Genomic DNA, 21,426 nt, shown 5'->3' with positions numbered 1-21,426 from the left:
TGTGGTCTGAATGTTACCACTTGGCTGGGTGCTGTGGTCTGAATGTTTATGTCCCCGCAAAATTCATGGTGAAATCCTAACCCCCAAGGTGATGTCTTAGGAGGTGGAGCCTTTGGGAAGTGATTCAATGGTGATAGTGGAGCCCGCTGATTGAGATTAGTGCCCTTATAAAAGAGGCCCCCCAAAGCTCTCTGGCCCTCTGTCCACCATGTGAGGACACAGCAAGAGACTGTCTATGCACCAGGAAGCAGATCCTCACGAGACACCAAATCTCCTGGAGCCTTGATCCCGGACTTCCAGCCCGCAGAGCTGTGAGAAATGCATTTCTGCTGTTTATTAGCCCCCCAGACTATGCTATTTTGTTATAGTCACCTGAACAGACTAAGACACTGGGCATTGGGATTAATAAAAACCTGAATGGTGACAGTCTACATTAAGATAAGTCAAGGGGGTGGAGGGAGGGCAACTTCCAGAAATTGGTCTACTGACAGGCCCACCAAAGAAGTCCAGGACAGCAATCAAATGACTTCAGATAGAAGCATCCAGTATCCAATCTCGTTCCATCTCTGTGTGTGTGTGCGTGTGTGTGTGTGTGTGCGCGTGTGCTCACACACACGCACTCAAGCACGCCAACTCCTGCAAGGTAGCTGGCATGCATATTGGCTCTCAAATTATGCACACTATGTGGCAACTTCATGAGGACATCAAGAAGAGGGGCTTTATTGACTGGTGAGCAAACCAACTCCCCTGGAAGGACACATGGAGGCTCACCCAGCTAGGATCTTGTACCAGCACACTGGTCAGACAGGCAGCACCCTGGCCATCGTGAGCCACAGTCTCGGTGGCTGAGGAGCCATTACAGGAAGGTGAGAGTGGGGTGGATCATGAGGGGCTTTCGTCGGGAGCTGAATGAACTGTTTCAAATGCTTGAAAAGAAGAACTTGTTCTCACCTGAGCCTTGGGACACTGTATTTCAGTGGTAACTCACAGCCTTGGGAATCCCACACAGGAAGAGGTTCAAGATCAGCCTTTGGCATCAAGTGAATAAGATGCTATTCGAAGTAGAATTCAACCATAGATTTGTAAGCATATCTAAATTGCAAGGAAAATAAATTTTCAGACATCTTAGGAGCTGGGACTGTGGCTGCCACAGATATTACAAGAGGCACTGGATACTGTGGGGGTGATGAACAGATTCCAGGAAGCAAATAGGAATTAGAAACAAAAAGGTGCCAGAACTCAGATGATCTAGACCTTAGACGATGGGGAAGAAAAACTTTAAAATGGAGGCAGCTTACGCTTCAGATGGGACATCATTTCATGCTTCCAGGTGGGAATTACTTGCGTGTCAAGGTGTCCTCACTTGGCTCTGTGTCTGCTCTTAAGGCTGCCTGTAAAGTCTGCTCCCAGCTGACCCCCAGCCTGAATGGTCACTGGTTCGTGCCTGCCTGACTCCTGACAACAGCCGCACACCTATGTCTTTGGATCTTTGCTGTCTAGGCTCCTAGTTTCTGGACTAGATGACTTAAGATGAGGCAACTGCAGATCGCTCTTAATAAAGGAACCCAACAATGAGGCCTCGACCCATCTCAGGTGAAGGCCAGCTCACTCTGCGGAAAGGATGCTGTGAAGAAGAGGGGAGGGGTGCTTCTGGATAGAGCATCTATTGTGTGCGCTCAGGGTGGCTTGTTGTCACATGTCAGCACCTGCACCAACTCCGCTATATGCCAGAGGGGCTGGGACATCCTTGCCGTCCTCGCCGGTGAGGACACACATTCAGATCCTGCTTTTTGCCTTAAGAGGAGGAGAGTGCCTGTGAAAAATGGCCAAGACAGAGGATATGACAGGAAATGCCACACACCCCTTTTCCCAACTCAGCCACACAGCCCACTTGTCTTCACCTGCAGGCCCAGGCCCACCCAAGCTCTGAGATCATTTCTAGCCCTGGGCAAGGTATTTCTAAGGAAGCATTGGCTCATACAACTTTGGCTGGGTTTCACCTTTCGTTCCTGTCTGGGGCTGCATGCCAGCAAGCCAGGCCCGCGCCTGATACTAATGACCCTTAGATGTGGATGGTGCAGGACAGTCTTGAAGTACGGCACTGAATCCTCATGACAGGCCTGGGAGAGGCTCATCGATACCCTCATCTTGTGCAAAGGGCACTGCAGTCCAGAAAAGTTAGGTCATTCCTGTGCCTAGACTCTACCCTTTGCCGCATCCTGGTTCTCCTGCTCCGCCCCACCGCTGCCGTCCAACTTCTCATACGCTGGGCAGTCCCTGTGAGGGGCTTCCTCATCCTTGAGTTTAGCACCTCGAATGCAGTCTGTCCTTTAGCCCATGTTAAATGTCATAAGCATAAGTGACATAATCTGGGGAAGTGTTCTGGCCTTGGCCTTCAGCCTCTCGTGCTCTCTGTGCCTGCTGCAGCCCTCCCCATCTGGTCCAGTTCTGAGCTGTGGGATTTTGTAAGCTAGTCCTGCCTGTCAGCACCCCAGCCCCAGCATGAAAGCATGGCTGTCATAGGTTGTCTCGTCAACAGCAAATTCTATTTAGAAAACACCCCTAGACTTGGAGCTGCCTGAGAAGAAAGAGAAGGTGGAGAAGTTGGCTAGTTTTTGCTCGTAAAAGCATCTAAGTATGCAGGTATAAAAACATGTGGCTTGTTGCTCGTGACTCAGGTGAGGTCTGCCGCGAAGGCGAGCGGGAGAAACAGCACCCTTGTCCACAGGTGTGCACCTGGCGAAGGTAAATGAACCCTACAGGACATGAGGACGGTATCGCAAGACTTTCTGGAGCTCATCGTCTCTCATTTGAACTACTGTCATCCTCTCTGGTTGCCCTATTCCCAACACGGCCTCCTACGCTTCTCCTTCCTTCCCCAAAACTCCCCGCCCTGTGAGGACAGGCGGGAGCTCAGGTCCAGCTGTGCTGGAACCAGGCGGTACTGAGGCAGAGTCCAGTGGAGTGGTTTGTTGTAAATGGGTGAGCACTTCTGTCCATCAGTTATCTCACAGCCTCTAGCTGGTGACAGTTTCAGGACCATTCTACAGTGAACACGTTTACTTTGGGTGGCCTTGAAATGCTTTAAACAAAGGAAACTGGATGGCTGGGTTTCCTGCCTGGCTTATTGGGGAGGAGGGTTTTGTTCTCTGTGGAGTGGCTGTGATCTAAATTTCCTCTGCCATATACTTTGTCTTGCTAATACTATGTTGGAATTATTTCCTTAATTTCTAAAGCTGCATGTGCGGAAATGGCTTATATTTCCTGTTTTGATAAATGAACAGAACTTTACTGGGAGCCTTGTTCCCAAGTTGGCTTTCCTCTTTGTTGGCCTTTTTTTGGATTAAAAGGATAATTATAAAAAGTCTTGCTTGACTGGACTTGTGACAAAGACAAAGATTTGTATAGATTTTTTTTACCATAAATATAAAAGATGATTACTTTTTTTACAATAAGAAATGTTTGTCTTTTATGTCACTTAGAATGGGTTATTCAGTATCCGTCTGGCCAGGAAGCCTGGGTTAGATGCTGGGGGCAATCCAATGGTAAAAGATCTGTAAATTCCCTACAGAGACCTTGCGCTTTTTGGCTGGAGGTATATTGGCTTAAAAAGACTTTCTTGGACAGGAACTTTCTTGGAACATGTGGAGGACAAAATATTCTTTGTTTTAGGACAAATGAGTTTTGTTCTCGCATCTTAATATAAATTTGGTTAATACTCATTTCTTGTGTGCAAGTTAACAACAATGGTGAGCATTTTTTCTTTCATTTACATATATCAACTTTAAATGGTACTCAGGTCTGCTGAAAGCTGGGTCCACATCCATAGATTTGTTCCCTTAATGTAAGTGAACAAGTCACACTGGTAGTTACAGAAATAGCTATTCTTAAAGAGGCTAAATCTTTTTGTATGTTTATTATCTGGCATTCAAGTTGTTATGTAAACCTATTTTTAAATATCCTAAATATAAGGACAGATCTGCTGTTGGGGAAAAGACGATGAGCACTCTTGTTGACATTCTGAAATGGGGCCACTCCTGGACCTAAAGGGAGTACGCCCTCCTCACTGGGCGGCCGAGGAAAGGCTTTGCTCTCTTCCTGATGCTACATGATCCCTGACGAGGGCAGCGTGATACTCGCTTCTCTTGATGCCAGTAGGTCCCTCAAATAGGAAACAGCGCCAGCAATATGTGGGACCGGATGCTCCCTTAATCCTGCAGCTGCTGCTATTGATCTCTTCTCTGCCTCGTTACTGAATTCCATTTATAGATGGCAGAGCAAAGTCTCTGCTGGCTGCCAGAGAGCCAGTGGCTCAAGGCAAGAGATTCTCTGCTTGAACCTGATAGATGCCTCGTTCAGGAAGCTTAGAAGTTTCCGTGACTTCTGTTCTCCCTGAGACAAGAGGCTCAACAAGGAATGTAGATCGTGCATCCGAGGTGATTTCGATGTGTCTTGCATGCCCCTGCAAAGCTTTCTAAATGTAGTGATGCCTAGATTCAGATAAGGCTCCAAAGAAAAGGATTCCTGTAATGAAAAGCTCACCAAGAAATCTCTTGCTCAGTGCTCTCCACTTTGCCCCTGGAAACAATATCTGTTGCATTCCATTTGAGTATAATATGATCCCAGGCTTCTAGAAGATGTATCTATGCCTTTGCATTGCCAACTGGCCTTCAGTGATCCAGGTGATTTCCAACTCCTAGAATTTCTAATTAGCACAGCAACGCGGGCTACCAGTTCAGGGCAGGATGCAACTCAGCAGAAGAGTCTAAAAGGAAGTGTTGAATAAGGAAAAGAGAACTAAAATGTTTTTGGCACTTTGATTGACTAGAAGCTCAGTGACTGAGCCCTGGGGGCTCAGAGCCTCCTTACACTCACCACAAATGGCAGGGGTCACAGGGAGTCCAAGGGCCGGCACTTTTCTGGGATGGACCTGCCTGGGTCCACTTTAGGCACCAAACACACTGAACCTGTAGGATATACTGCTTTCTCCTCCCTGGAAGGAGATGGCACAGTGGTTTACAATTTTCCCATTGTCTCTGAGCAAAGTCTCTTTTTGCAATGATAGCCCATCAATCAAGTGCCATGCTCCACAGACATCAGTGTGCCTCCCTGGAAATCCTCTTAGATAGTGGGCTCTGATCCAGTAAATCTGGGGTGGGGCCTGCCTTCCTAACTAGCACCAAGGTGATGCTGATGGTGCATCTACACACCCCACTGGCAGCAGTAAGGGTCCAGACAAAGAATGGGGGTATTGCAAGCATGATTGATTGACTCTTTGACGTTGTGTCTGAGTCCCTATCTCTCATCAGTCAACCTCCCATGCCCTTCCCTCATCTTGCCCCCGTTTGTGACACTGTCTCAGGTGAACCTTCCTCACTCTCTTTGCTCAATGTCTTCTCCATGCACTCACTCTCTCGTTTCTTTCATGTCCATGGCTCTCTCCACCCTACTGCTCCTTTGCCGATGGATTTTGTTCTCATTAATTGTTGCAAGAATTACCCATCCTTCATCTCTTCCTGTTGCAGCTCAGAGAATTCCTGGGCTACTCTGCTTCTCCTATTTAAGCTGCTCTCTGTCTTAATTCCCAAAACTTAGGGTTCACGTTTATTTTTCAAAACTATGCGATCGGTTCCACAACGCTTATTAAAATGTCAAGAGCTCACAACGCTATCAAAATCAGCATTCCTTTCCCTGTGTCGGCAGTGCCTTCCCCAGCCTCCTTAATTCCTCTGCCTTGTCTGGAGGGAGTGGATGAGTCCAGTGGGGCCCAGTCTCTGGTGTGGTGGGGGATGAGCGAGCTGCCAGGATGGAGCACCCACAGGTCCTCAATGAGTTTGTCCATTGCCGAAGGAACTAGTGATTAATCCCCCGGTCAAACTCCTTCCCCAGTTGGGAAGTGAGCGCCACAGTTTGAAATGGTCACGCGTCTTAGTAGCAACTGAGATGGTTCTTGGTTGAGCAAGACGTCCTGAGGATGCCGCACCCCTGTGGACTGTCTGTCTGGACTATAAAGTGACGGGGGATTGAATCTGAGTCCTGGGCTGGAAGTTGGGGGATGGGGCAATGCAGGGGCATCCTGAGGGTCATAAGAAGAGTGGGTGCAAATGCACTCCAATCCAAGATGCTCTTGATTCCTTGAGGGTAATAATGCAGAGGTCTTGCTTTCCTAGGCTGGTAGGCTAGCTGCTGTCTGTCTGTGTCTTGGTTACAGCAGCCAGAGCCTCAGGTCAGCCAGCAGGGAGGTCAGCCTGTGTGGGGCAGGCATGTAAGGAGGAGGGAGCACAGTGTAGCCCAAGGGAAAGGGCCTGGCTGTGCTAGTCCTCTCTGTTACCAATGTGATTTAGTGCTTGGGGCCTCCTTGACTCTTAATCATTCTTGCAACACCCTCTTTTCCATGGCACTTGTCATAATTTAAATCATGTAGGTTTCATTGTTTGTTGACTTAATTTTCTTGTCTTCTTGTTTGCATGATCTCTTCCCCACTTTATACCCGTGGCCCAACACAGTGCATCAGCCAGAAGAAACATTTGGTAAAGAATGAATGAATGAGGGGGTGGCCCCGTGTCCAAGTGGTTAAGTTTGTGCACTCCACTTTGGCTGCCCAGGGTTCACTGATTCAGATCCTCGGCGTGGACCTAGGCACTGCTCATCAAGCCATGCTGTGGCAGCATCCCACATAGAAGAACTAGTATGACTTACAACTAGAATATACAACTATGTACTGGGGCTTTGGGGAGAAAAACAAAGAAGAGGAAGATTGGCAACAGATGTTAGCTCAGGGCCAGTCTTCCTCACCAAAAAAAAAAAAAAAAAAGCATAGTTTTAAAAATAAATAGTGCTATAAAAAAGTTAAAAGAATGAATGAATGAGTGAATTTGCAAAATCGAAGGGTGGGTGAATTATTCCCAAGGCCCCTTCCAGCTGTCGTATTTTTTGGAATTGGGCTTGTTAGGTGTTCTCTCACTGGTGCAGTTGAAGGAAAGTGTTTTTCTGAGCACTCCGAGCCAGGAAACATGTGTCGCGCACTCCTTCATCATCCTGGAGCCTGGGTGGGAGCAGGTTCTCTGTGAATATGAGGACCTAAGAACTCATGCATGTTAGATTCAAGTGTTCTCAGGGGGTGGGAGCCCTTAGGAGTTTTCGCACATCTTCGTATAATTGGTCCCATTGGGCCATCAGCCCTTTTCTGCCCTGGGATGAAGGACATCCAGACACAGGCCAGAGTTTGGCCAGCCCAGTTGGATGGATGCAGCACGGTCCATGACAATAGACACTTTCTACACCTCGAGCAGGGTCTACAGGGGCCTCCTAGCTCCGGGAACTGCATCTCCTCCTTAGATGCTTAGACGGTGACCTGAGTGACCTGCAGGGGGCCTCAGGGAGAACGGGGTGTTGGAATATTGCTCTACTTGATGCTCCTGATGGGAATTCAGAGTTGGAGTGAGAAACAAGTGGAGGATTTCATTGATTTTCTCACAGGTGGAAGCATGCCTTCCTGGGGACTCTGAAGTTGAGGATCTGGCCCAGGGCCAGCTTGTCGTGTGCGAGGGTGGTGGGCAGACTCTTGAGGTGGACACAGGGCAGGAGGAGGCTAGTCATCTTTATTGAGGAGCTGACAAGAGGAAGGATCGGGGTCTGTCTTTGAGTGGTGTTGAGCAATAAAATGAAGGGTGGATTCAAGGGCTCGGAGCACAGGCAGCGGTTGGTGTGAGCTTTTAGTATTCTTCTGCTTGCGGGTAGGGGACGGGGCTGGGACAGGCATAGGACCCCACAGGGCAGTTCACACTCTCCCCATGCAGAGTACTCAGGAGGGCTTTTGTACCTTGAGAATGTTCCAGGGACCAAGGTCTGTCGGGAATGCCGAGACTCAGGTCTGAGACTTGTTCGGTCTCTCAGAGACGTCTGGAACACTTGCCCTGCCCTAATAAAGTAAACACTTCTGTTCATCCTGGAGATCTGGCATTCCAATATGTGGTACTTAGTGCTCTTGTAGATGCTGAAATTCATAAGAGTCCCTCTGTAGGATATGTAAGCTGCCGAGGGGAAAACACACACACACCCCCCACATCACATCACGCTCAGACATACACACACACCCCCCCATCACATCACACACAGACATACACATGCATACACCCCACATCACACACACTCCCCACATTGCTTCACACACATACGCACACACAGATACCCCATATCACATCACACACAGACACACACACTCCACATCACATCACACACAGACACCCCATATCACATTACACACATATACACACACACAGACACCCATGTCACTTCACACACAGACGCATCACATCACACACATACACACACACCCCTCATATCACACATACACACACACACAGACACACACACACACACACATACCTACATACACACACAGAGGGCTGGAATTTCCGTGACAGATATTGGCTGTGGCTTGTGAAGGGAAGGGCTGCCTCTCGAAGATGTATTCCTCCTCCTGAGACAGGGTATCTGAGCCACTGGCATATAGTTGAAAAAGTGTTAAGATCAGGAGTTATTGGACCTACAAGTCCTGGTTCCAAAAGCAAGAAAGCACTGTTAAATTTTGAGCAGGTTGTGAAGAACTCGTTTCTTTAACTAAATCCAGTAACTATCCTACGCCCAGAATAGAGGGTCTGTTAGATCAATTCGAAACCAGTAAAATCATTTCAACCATTGATTTATATACAGGGATTTGGCAGGTGGCTTTAAAACCAAAATTGAAAATAACACGTGAAACACTAGATAGAGAAGATGAGTTTGTGCTTCACCCTTTAGACTGAGGAGGCCCCCTAACCTTTCCAAACCACCAGTAAATGAATTCTCGCGTGAGCCAGGGACACCTGCCAAGGCACCTATTCGTGTCACAGTTATTTGTAATACAAAGTGTAAGGGAGGGCCCATACAGGCTTCTGCCTTTGGCGCTCAGGGTCATCCATAAAAGTGGTGGCTGAGCTTGGAGCTGGAGTGATAAAAACCAAATATTCAAAAGCATGGAATTTAAAAATGAGCTCCACTGTACATAAACATTGAAGCCATAAAAAAAAATGACCAACACCTAGAATCCTATTTTGAGAGTGTGAAAGGATTTGATATATGTTACTTTCACAGGATGGAACTCTAGCTGTCTCATTATATCAGTCAGGACAAAAAGGTGACCAAGAGATTCGAAAGGCGTTCGAGGTGTTGGTTTCTTTAAAGGATTTGAGATTTTCAGATTTTTTTGAATCCTTCAAACTAGTGACTGATGCACCAGACACTGCAGTAGGTAAAGAATTATAATAAGAACACAAAAAAATGTGAAACTCTCTAATGAGAACTCTCTAGTAGAAAATTGTTAGCACAGGAAAGGAATTTATCGTCACTACAAAAAAGCACATTGAGTTGTTGTCAAGGTCTGGGGTAAACTGGCCAGGTGGCCGTGAGTCACGGGTTACTATACACCCATCCAAGGTTGACTGTCCAGGAAGGCGGTGCTGGCGGGGGCTGCAGAGGTGGCCAGGCCAGACCATCTGCACTGCCACATGCACGTTCAGTGCGTGCCGGGAACTGGGAAGTTTCTGGCAGACGTGCTAGCACAGAAAACAGACAGAAAAGCTGACAGAGGGAGTCCCCGAGTGACCACCCTGTTTAGTCATTGAGACTGAACTCAGAAGAGAGCGGAAGAGTGTGGTAAAATGCAGTGGTTAAAGTTGGAACGGGTTCTGTTATCTGGGGAGTGTTGCTTGCGTGGTAAGGTTTGGCCCCGTGCACACTGGAAACTAACTGTGCCCACGGTCCCTGAGTCTAAGTGCCTGCCAGATGGGCAGTCTGGCCGAGGGTCATGAGCCAGATGGAGATTCCTGGGTGAGCAGCTGCACCAACTCACCTGTCGGGAGGGTGGAGAGGCAGGGACGATGCTTGGCTGATCAGAGAGGGAGAGAAGAGAGTGGGTCCAGTGGTCACTTCCTGCTCAGAATACTCAGTACTGTGAATGCAGTCTGAAAGGAAGTGCTCAGACACAGTCCAGTATCCAGGTCCTTCTTTTACCTGATGCTGAGATCAAGCGCCAGAAATGCCTTTTTCTCCATTGGAGTTGTCCAGCCAGAGAACCTCCTCAGTTACCCACTAAACTCATTAAAGAGTTGTATCTCAGTGTCTGACCAAAAGTTTGGCTATGCCACCCGAACCCCGCTAAATAAGCGCTACAGAAAGCCTCTCCCCGCCCCCCGCCCCCTCCTCCTTACTGTAAACAAGCATGTCTTGCAGAATGAAGGGAGGGAAACGAGCTTTCCTCTGCAGGCGCTTCATCCTGGGTGTCCCGGTACCTCTGTGGTGGAGGTGAGGGTTTGCCATCCTTTCAGGTGTATTTGCAAGTCCCACCTCCTCATCGGAACCCCCTCTCCCTTTCATTCACCAGGATCTGTGTAATTTGATGGGGCCAGAGTTGACCTGCTGCATTTAACTTAACGCGATCCTGCTCATCTTGAACGACTCCTCCTTCGGGACGCATCCCCCACATTTCCAGGCAGAGGGAAGGGCTGCTTCCTCTGTGCCTGAGTTTCTTCTTCATACTAAAGTGCTTAACATAGAGTGTCATGGGCTCACCTCACATGGAACCCCTTGATTCGGGAAATGTTCTCCTTGAATTTAGAGCCCCAGGACCTAACTTGGCATGTGGCACTTAGTAGGCACTGAAAAAGAGGCTTATTGACCATAGAATGTACAACTCCAAGAGTGACCCTAATGTAAACTATGGACTTTGGGTGATAATGACGTGTCCTTGTAGGTTCATCAATTGTAACAAATGTCCCACTCTGGTGAGGAATGTTGACAGTGGGGGAGGCTGCGCATGTGGGGGAGCAGTGAGTTGTATGGGAAATCTCTGTACCTTTTGCTGTAGACCTAAAACTGCTCTAAAAACTAAAGCCTGTTTTTTTAAAGAGTTATCGAATGTTCTGAATGAGTAGTTAGTTGTTAGAATTGGAAGAGCTCTCAACAGTTGGTATTATGATACATATTGTAGTTGACAGTGTTTTAGATAACTTTTTCTTTGCTTTGTGTTTTATTTTTGCAGGGTGTGAAGAAGTTTGATGTGCCCTGTGGAGGGAGAGACTGCAGTGGGGGCTGCCAGTGCTACCCCGAGAAAGGAGGACGGGTAAGTCATGACACTGCAGTAAATATTATCTTCCTTATACTTCCATTAAATGAAAGTACCTTAAATTGTCTGATTAAGTCATTGGCATACTTTCCTAGGAAATTTCATACAGATGTGTTCTTCTCCACTTAACAAACAATAATGTAATGCAAAATTGGGTCAATTAAAACCACTTTCCTAATAAATTGAGAACAATATTAACTTTCAACATGTTTTCTCTTGTTCATTGTTATAAGTCATATGTGTGTGCATATATGGATATATAATGCAACTATGTTTTATACTTATGATATTATACATAAACATATTTTGTAAAAATATTATATAAAGAAAACATAGTTGCCTTTATATTGCAGAATCTATCAAATGAGAGGGCACTGGCATTATACTGCTGAGAATGATTCTAGCTTTTAAAATTATCCCACTCATTCCCTGGATGTCCTTTATGTAGCCCATTTCATCGATAAGTAAGAAAAAGAGTCACCCCAAATTATTACCATCACACCTGGCAGAATTTGAAATATGGATATTGGGTTTAATATGTTCAATTAAAGTGATTAGCCTCTCCTTCTGTTGCCTTTAAAGCTGATGTTTGAGTCTTGGCATTACTGATTTTTAAAAGATAGTGTTTCTATTTGTGTTTAAGCCCATTTCGGTGTGTGGCAGTGTGGGGCGCAGTATTTCATTTTATGATACCAAGTCTTTTGAGTCTCTGTGCTGTGGAACCATGCATTTCCCTCTGGGACTCTGCTTGTCCAATGCCAGGTTGTGAGAGGCAGTTGGGAATTCTTGCCTGCATTGCCCTGTTGGCGTTGGCATCAGAAATTATAGCAGTCCTTGGGTGTTCCAAATGAGTTCCACCAAGTTGAATCCTGAAGTTGGTTTTTAAAGTAGTCATTCCCCATTCCCACTCACCAAGAGGAAGAAACGTCGTGGTAGAACTTGGCCTCTGTGCCTCCAAAAATCAAATAAGTAAAATTTGTGGTAGGGAACCCCATTATAAATGTGGCGATCTCATTTACTACAGTGTGACTAATTATTATTTCAATGGCAAAGATCACAACTGAGGAGCTTCTTGCCTTCTAGATCAGAGCTTCCATCTTCACATGGTGTGTTCATCATGAGTTACAATCCTCAAAACCATTTTTCTGTGTTGTTACTTTAGTGAAGGGTCCCTCTGCTTGGAATGGGGACTTTATGCTCTAGGAATTGCTAGTTGAAGATCACTTATCACATTTAACACAGATAAGTATTTTTTAAATATATGGAAGCTATTTCATGAGATTTAAAGTTCCCCTGGGGTCCCTTGCTATAGATTTTCCCAGCGATGCTTCTGGAGCCATGATGACAATGCCTGACTGCAGAGCTGTCCACTCCCTAAGCACTTGGCTAGCTCGGCCTTATATGGGCACGAGGAAGATAAATTAGTGGTGTACAAATATTTGTGAGACCTGCCTCTGTCAGAGGGAGTTCAACCCTAGAGGGACCCGACATTTCTTCTCCATGTGATCAGCCAAACAGAACCTAAACAAACTGAGTAGAAGGTTACTGAGTCTATTCTTTTTCATCATTTATGATTATTTAATGCAGAACCAGTGTATCAACATTTCCCATAGCGCTTTTACAGGAATTTTCTTCTTCGGTAAAGATAGTTCATTCTGATTATTTCAATATATAATGCCATCTGCATAGCAATGTACTCTTATATTATGCCAGAGGTCTTCTGTGATTTCTAAAGGTCTTTCTGATTGAGTAAGTTTACAGTACAGGCCTTGGGACCTTTCTATCTCCCATTGTCCCTAAATAAAAAAATACCTTGAGTCTGTTTCTATACGTTGCCAAAGAAAATAGAAAGTTGACACCTTCTGGTTAATTTGAGTAACATGAGTAATCCAAACACCAGTGTGGGCTTGACTTTCCTCTATTCATCCAGACTTTGCTTTGTTCATTCAGACTTTGCTCTGCTCATCCAGACTTTGCTCTGTTCATCCAGACCTTGCTCTGTTTATCCAGGTGATCAACATTGGTCAAATTAAGTTGAGATTTGGCAATTGTCTGAGTAGTTTGTTCAAGAGACAGAGCCAAATGACTCCCCACTTTGGGGCCTGACCTATGGGACTCACTTTCTGTAGTGTCCAGATAGCCTGACACATTTCTAAGTTTACCCTTCTCTTTGCACTGCATAATGCTCCACACGGTCATTACAGCTGGACCCAGACCCACAATGCAGTTGGACCATCCACATCCAAATTGGGTTGTTTTAACAGCACCTAAGGCTGCCCAGTTGACTCAGGGGTGCCATTGAACATTAACCAGTAAGATGATAGAAATGGCTAACGGGGGGCTGGCCCCGTGGCCGAGTGGTTAAGTTCGCGCGCTCTGCTGCAGGCAGCCCAGTGTTTCGTTGGTTCGAATCCTGGGCGCGGACATGGCACTGCTCATCAAACCATGCTGAGGCAGCGTCCCACATGCCACAACTAGAAGGAACTACAAAGAAGAAAATACAACTATGTACCGAGGGGCTTTGGGGAGAAAAAAAGGGGAAAAAAAAAAAAGAAATGGCTAATGGTAAGAGGTAAGAAAAAAACCTAGCGAGGAGAGAGAAATTATACCATTTATCATTTTCCACGGGTAAACCCAGTATATCACTGAAGATATTTATTGTTAGGGCAATTGCATTTCCTTCATTAAATTATTTATTAAGCTATCTATTTCAGTTCTACAAACCTGATGTATGCGTATTAAATATTTGTTAATGAACAAGTTTACCCAAATGTGTTCCTGTAGAAAGCAGGGCTATTTCTGCCCTACTTTTGGATTGATAGTATTTTTTTAAAGTAATGTAATACATAAAAATAGCAGTTGGACAGATTTTGCCGTTCAAAGAGCTGTGTGCGTAGCTTGTTCTTTCCCACAGCTTCCCCTGGGGTCCCCTGCTATATATTTTCCCCACGGTGCTACTGCAGCAGCGATGACAATGCCTGACTGCAGAGCTCTCCCCTCCCCGAGCACTTGGCTAGCTCAGCCTTATATGGCCATGGGGTAGAGTTAATTTGTTCCTCACCATGGTGACAGCCAACATCAGAAACTGTATGTTACTGGATAACTTTTGGACCCTATGCAGAAATCACAAATGTGCTATGGATTCCAATTCCAAATGAGTTCTCATGTTGCCAAATGAATAAGCTCTGTGTAAAGTGTCTTGAGCCTGACTGTCCACCCTGGAGTGGTGGGTGGTGGCTTGTTGCAGAGAGAGAATTGTTTCTCACAGACAGAACCTCCCAGCCCCGTGGATAATTCCAGCAAGCCGGTAGCTGGGGAATAAGGGGCAGGAGCTGTGGCCCAGCTCTCTGTGTACTCCTGACTCCCTGGTCAGAGCTGGACCGTGTGCCGGGGTGACCTAGCCACAGGAGGGTAGGAGGACAGTGACATCAGGGGTAAATGACCTGCCCCAATCTTAGTCCAGAATGAACTCAAGTTTTCAGACTTTTTGATGACTTCTTTTTCAGCACAGTAATCTTTTGTGTGTCTCTCCTCTTGCCAGATGTTAACCTATATGGGGGAGATCTCGGGCTTGGGAGGAGAGGACAGAGACAGAGATGAAAAGAGCTTGGGCTCCCTTTCTTCCAGAGTTGTGACTCCCTGGCCAATTCTCTCACCACCTCTTCAGTGGTTTAGTGAATTAAAAAATAAATAACTTTGAGAAATGATTTAAGACTTTATTGTTGTTGGTGGGTCTGTATTTCAAATAATTGCTGTATTTTATTGGGAGTAATTAAGAATTATAAGTCCTAATTCACCTTACTACACAGGGTGATATGTGCAAAGAAAATCAACAAACGTCTCAGACTTTCTACTAAAGGTCGTACAGTCATCAATGCCAGACAGCTGTCTGGCCCTCTGGTCTTTTTCTATTCTTTTTCCTCCTTCTTTCTTTCTGTATACGCCATGGAGATGGAAGGCAGTTAAACGGAAAGCATCAGAGTGAATTTCTGTCACAGCAGAGTGACTGTCACCATGTGGTTAGTGGTATGGAAAACAGTAGAGCGAGCAGATGAGGCGTCTGATTCAACAAAAAGGACAGCTTTGCCTTTGAGCATTAACTCACCTAAAACCTTGTGAAATTGTCAGATTTTTCCAAGCAAGGTCAATTTTAATTCATTATTTCAATTACTTAGCCAACTTCCTCTTCCCCCAGCCTTTTGGTTTTTGACCATAAACTCAATCAGATAGGTTATTTCGACCTTTTAATGACATCAACCTTCACAGGGCACCTGTGTTCCTAGACAGTCAGATATTTCAAAAATTGGTAAATACAAAGAGAGATTAAGTCCAAAAGATTGGGAATTATTGAGATGGCTCAATGGCCCTGTCAGACTACAGTGGGCAGAAGAGGAAGCGCAACTTCCGACAGCTCCTGGTTCCCAGAGCCCTGTTATCAGCCCCTGAAGGGGTAACTGCATCTCTCCATGCCTCAGCAGTCATCCAGCCCACGCTCGCCCCAGCATGAGCCACAAACCGGAGACTAGACTGGAAGGGTGCAGTTGACAAGCTCACTCACTTAAGCAAACGACTGAGGACTTGAGACAGTTGTGTTCAGCTGTTGCATTTTCTCATGAAGCTAAGAGTTTCCCACAGTCTGTGGGTCCCTGGACTCAGGTTGAAGTGTAAGTGAATAATTCGTAACCTCACAAGATTCCTTCAGCTCAGTGATGGAAGTCCAAGTGAGAGAAGCTGAGTGAAATGGGAAGCAAAGAGAAAAGTGAGCAGGAGCTCCTGAAGGTGGGTGGAGACAGATGGGAACGGAAGAAATTCATTGTCTTTGGCCCTCGCTGTCAGCTCAGGTGGGTAGCAAGAGGTGAAAGAAGCAGACCCCTGGCCTCAGGGAAAGGAATAGAGAGCCCAGAGCAGCTGGCAACCACAAGTGATTGGCAGGTCTCTCTAAGGTGAGCTGTAGTCTCGCCAATAATGCTATCCTCTACCGCGTGTTGCTAGTCATAAACCTTACCCTTAATGTGTTTAAGCAAGATTTCAAAATAAAACCGAATTTTTTCTCTGAAACGATTCAGTATAAATCTGAGAACCGGCAGAGCACTGTGGCACCATCGAGAGAGTTTCAGGATGTCTGTGCTGTATATAGGTTTCCATGAGCAATGTGACCAGTGCTGCTGTGGCTCACCTCTTTCCAAACCCGCTGCTGTTGCCCAGGCAGACCCCCTTCAATGGTGTGCTCAGCATGCTGAACGGAAGTCATCTCCAGTATTTTATGCACTATCACAGCCCCGAAAGGGCAAAGAATTATTTGGAAATAGCAGAAGTACTGCCTGGCCTCTGGGCTTTTATGACCCTTGTCTACACACAGCTCTCACCCACTTTCAAAATCATAGGGTTATTTTTAGCGTACTTTTGGGATGATGGCGGTTCTGGCCCCTGCACTGCCACAGTAGCTGCACAACTCAACAAGTTGGTTATTTTCTGCAGGGAAACGGGTATTGCAGCAGACTTAGATGATGCCCACCTGACTTGTACATCACATGTAAGTGATGTGTTGTTTTGTTTTTCTTTTTCTTTTTGGTGAGGAAGATTCCCCCTGAGCTAACATCCATTGGCAATCTTCCTCTTTTTTTCTTTTTTCTTTTCTTCTTTTTTTCTTGAGGAAGATTAGCCCTGAGCTAACATCTATGCCAATCTTCCTCTATTTTGTATGTGGGATGCGTCCACAGCATGGCTGATTGGAGCAAGTCCATGCCCAGGATCCGAACTGGTGAACCCAGGCTGCCAAAGCTGAGCCACGGGGCCAGTCCAGATGTGTTTTTAAAGTGACACTTTCTCTTATATCTGCCATCATTGGAAGAACCCTAGCTTCCTTTTAGCAATGGAATTTTGCATTCCTTATGTATGTACATGCAAAATCTGTATTTTGTATCGTCTGAGACAAGGCGCTTGTCTTAGAGAAGGGGATACAGCGGTGAGCAGTGGAAAGGAGAACCTGAGCAGCAGGGGCACAGGCCGTGAGGGGAGAACGTCCTGGTGGGACAGCGAGGAGGCCAGGGTGGCTCCAGCAGAGCAAGGACAGAGAGACTCGTGGGCGAGGAGGTCTGAGAAAGAAGGTGGGGATGGGGAGACATTTGCGTCAGAGTCTTAGAGACCATTTGACTGAGTGACTGAGGTAAGAAGTTATTCAGGAGACCTCTTTAAAGAAGTTATGTGACTTATAACTTATTCGCATCCCAGATCTCTGTGTGGGGAAGTTGTGAGGTTCACATTTGATAATCCATTCAACTGGGGTTTAGTTCCAGTCAAAGAAAATGCCCTGCCGCTTGGCCCCTAACACAGGCAGCAGCTCACATGTAGGCATAGTTGGCTACTGAGATTTAGCAACAAGTTTATTCATTCAGCACATATTGAGTGCACATCTGTCACGTGTCAGGCCCCATCCAGACACCAGGAACCCGGAAGGAGAAGTAAACAAAGCAGACGGTATCTCTAATCTTTGGGGGCTGATAGTCCAGCACCATGCCTTGCAAAAGATGGAAATGCTCTGTCTGCACTGTCCACTGTGGTTATTTGGGCATTTGAAATGTGGCTAGTGAAACAGACGAACTGAATTCTAAATTTTATTTAATTTTAATTAATTAAATTCAAAGGAAACAGCCCCCGTGTGACCCAGTGGCTACCGTATTGAAGATCACAATTCCACTGAGTGTGGAGGCTTTAGACTGGAAGAAAGAGACGATAAACTCATAGTGAATATGTAAGAATATTCTAGATATTAAATTCTAGATGAAAATAAAACACAATATAAAGTCAAGATTTCATGAAAATAAGACCAGGATTTGTAATCTGTTGGGCTTATATCTTTGCAAGAAGGATGTTATCACAGAAATATATAGACCCGTGAGTACAGCACATTAGAAGTGGTGGATTTGCAGAACGTGTCCATCAGCCAGTGGTCACCTCACCCCATGGCCACTTAGGGCAACTGTGTTTTTTTGCTTTTCCAATGTGAGCGCTCATCCAGGCCCCCACTTCTGAAGGCTCCTTCGCTCATCGCTTTGGTGCAGGTGGCCTTTGATAATTCAGCCCGCAGCTTCAGAATATAACACGACTCTTGCTTCTTTCTGGCAAGATTAAGTAAGCATTTTCTTAAAGTAGGACTTCTAATAAACTGTTGTAGAGTGACTTAATTGTGCCCCTGGAGACGAGAGAAACAATTACAGGATCTCTGGCCCACTCTCCATCCCACCCAAACATGATAAATATTTAATTTCAAAAGGACCGTTATAATACTATTTAGGATTTGACAGAAAACAGGCCAGTTTGGAGTTCATCCAAAAGGAAGACTACATTATTATTTTTTTTTCCCTGCTGTTTTTCTCCCCAAATCCCCCCAGTACATAGTTGTATTTTTTTTTTTTTTAGTGGTGGGTCCTTCTAGTTGTGGCAAGAATACATTATTAAAGTCCTAAAAGGACAGAAACTTTGAGCCAGCCCTGATAGCCTAGTGGTTAAAGTTCAGCACACTCCACTTCGGCGGCCCAGGTTCCGTTCCTGGGTGGGGAATGACACCACTCATCTGTCAGTAGCCGTGCCGTGGTGGTGGCTCATGGAGAAGAACTGGAAGGACGTACAACTAGAATATGCAATGATGTACTGGGGCTTTGGGGAGAAAAAAAAGAGAAAGATTGGCAACAGATGTTAGCTCAGGGAGAATCTTTCTCAGAAAGAAAAAAAAAAGACAAAAATTTTAACACTGCCTCACTGAATGGACTCAAAGAACATCATTATAGACAGACTCTGCTAGTGGAAAGTCAGCACTTAGGGAAAAATGTATTTCCATTACCACTGAAATCGTCATGTCCCTTAACTGAAGCGTGACAAACTTTACCCTGGATTCTGTGATTTCCTATCAGAAAAATACATTATTAAATAATAGGAATCATGAAAGTCATTGGTGAAAATTAATCACCGTGGTTGTACCCCAGCATTTATCAACCTCGACAGAAATTGCCCATGACGCCACTGCGTGTGCTAACAGTGAAGCAGGTCTTTGGTAAGTAATGCACTTAGCAGAGAGCACGTTTACGGTAGGTACAGTACGTATTCAGGGGTTAATCGTGAAGCGTTGGCACAGTGATCTCTGAGTATCTGAGTCCAGAGGAAGAATTCAAAATGCTTTCATATTTTATTTATCCATTTCTCCCTCTTCTGATGAACTACACACACACACACACACACACACACAAATTGCTTTGGCAGCCTGTGCCACATTCCATCATGATGAAGAAATCGTACTGAGCTCTGATTCCAGGTGTTGCTAAAGAAAGATGATAGCTTCAAGGTCTCGATCACCCCAAGTCTCTAGTGCAGAGCCTGTGACCTAGAAATGCAGGCGGGAGTCTCTTTCTGAGAGAACCACACACTGTGTGTTCCCTTCTGAATTTACATCCACACAAAAGAACCATAGACAACCAGAGCTCAGGCAGAAGAGGGAACAAAGGTGAGAGAGAAAAATTAATACTTTTTTTACCTAGGAATGTCCCTGTTCCCCAAACCATAAACTGTGATCAGATGTTTTTTTTGAAAAACAGAGTGGAAAACAGGGACATTGGTGAAAGTATGTTTTTTGCAAAAGCACAAAAATGACCCGGCGAGGCCAGCCAGCTGGTCAGTGGGGCTGGAGAAGGAGTGCTCATCAGCTTCCCAGGGGTTGTGGGTGGAGGCCTCAGCGAGCAGAACCACGGGGAGACAGGCCGTCCACACCAGCCCCCGGCCCTAAGGGTGGTGACAAAGTTATTAACTGGATCCCGGTCTAAAGTTGACAGGTCCGGGGAAATGGCCTTCCATGGCTTTGAGGAAAACATACACGTCAGTTCATAGCCAGGATAATGATGACGATAACTATTTGGTGTCTTGATTGAAAACCTCACACAGACTCTAAGAGACTGTTGATAAACTTGAGTGAGAGCAGTGGACGCTTCTCCTGTTCTTCTGAACCAGCTCTGCCTTTAGAAACCCCTTGTTCTGGCTCCCTCCTGACCGAGTGTTTGGACAAGTACAGCATTAAAGCATTTCCCTTTCTGTCAGACAAGGAACGCCAGTCTTCAAAGGCCTTTGCTTTGTTTTATTCACTTCCAATTCATTCTTAGTAAACAATTGCAGGATTTCTAAAAAGACCAGAGTAAAATTCTTACCAAACATGATATGCTTTCCAAAAGCTACTCGGGAATAGAAACATTCTCTCTGAATCTGCCTTCCCTCACGCAGGAGGAAAGGAGAGGGTCTAATGGCTATTCCCCCTAGGGAGGGAGGGTGACTGCTCGACCTTGCCCGTCCTTCAGGCCGCTTGGCGGGCCTCTGGAGCTGGGCAGCCCCTGCGAGAGGCTGAAGGCTCTTGCATCCAGGCGCCCTTCCATCAGGCTGCTCCTGTACCAGAGCAAAACTAATAGGTCATTTTGCCAAATTTTGAAATTACTCTTTTTGTTTTCTTCCAGAAATAGTAAAATAATAACCAGAGGAAAAATGGCAGAAATGACCAAACCAAGTGGCGTATACACATTCTCCTCCCTGAGGGGCCTTTTGAATTTGCCACATAAACACATGCATACTGGGGGTACCCCGGAGGAAGGAAAATTGGGGTCATCTCGTCTCTGCCTTATTTTCTCCTTTAATCAGAGGGAACCACCATATCCTTAATAGTCAAAGGCATAGGTGCTACGTACATTGCTGGAATGAGGCTGAACATAAAATAAATTTATTTTTAACTGCTTTAGGCATTTCAAAATTTTCTTAAGACACTGCGCACCCTGAGACCCTGAACGACCTGACCAGTTGCTCAAATGAAAACCATCACCTCATCCTAATCACCTTCTTCTGAGCCTGTCGCTTCCCTTCTTGGGTCCTGGCCTGCACTTCAGACTTAGCTTTCCAACAGCTGCCTGACCAGTGTGGATGGAAGGAGACCGTTTCCTCCCTGAACCTGGATGCTAGGCTGCCAAAACGCTGCCATAAAGTCATGTCACCCTTTTTTACCAAACACGTTATTGCATTGGCTCACAAGCAGTGTATTTCTACCCAAAAATCCTTTTTTTCCCCCCAGGAAGTTTTTCGTTGTGTTCCTTTTTGCTCTTGCTTTTTGACGATTGGTCTTCCATTTGCGCAATTAACTTTTGAACTGCAGTCCAGGGTTTTACTTTGATTCCTGCGAAATTGTTGAATGACACATCTAAAGTTTCTGATGTAGAGGTGGGGAAATGAGGGTGCTC

At 45.7% G+C, this 21,426-nt stretch overlaps 1 protein-coding gene across 1 annotated transcript in view; it reads left to right on the top strand.

Annotated features, from left to right (window-relative positions):
• Window positions 1–21,426, top strand: part of COL4A2 (collagen type IV alpha 2 chain) — a 191,115-nt gene that overhangs the window by 37,862 nt on the left and 131,827 nt on the right. Inside the window, exon 4 of the mRNA XM_046664030.1 lies at window positions 11,081–11,161. Coding sequence (XP_046519986.1) covers window positions 11,081–11,161 — 81 coding nt within the window. The remainder of the gene's footprint in view (window positions 1–11,080; window positions 11,162–21,426) is intronic.

Source organism: Equus quagga, chromosome 6, assembly GCF_021613505.1.
Source record: "Equus quagga isolate Etosha38 chromosome 6, UCLA_HA_Equagga_1.0, whole genome shotgun sequence".
In the NCBI taxonomy this organism is placed as follows: domain Eukaryota; kingdom Metazoa; phylum Chordata; class Mammalia; order Perissodactyla; family Equidae; genus Equus; species Equus quagga.
This window is presented reverse-complemented; position numbering and strand designations above follow the sequence as displayed.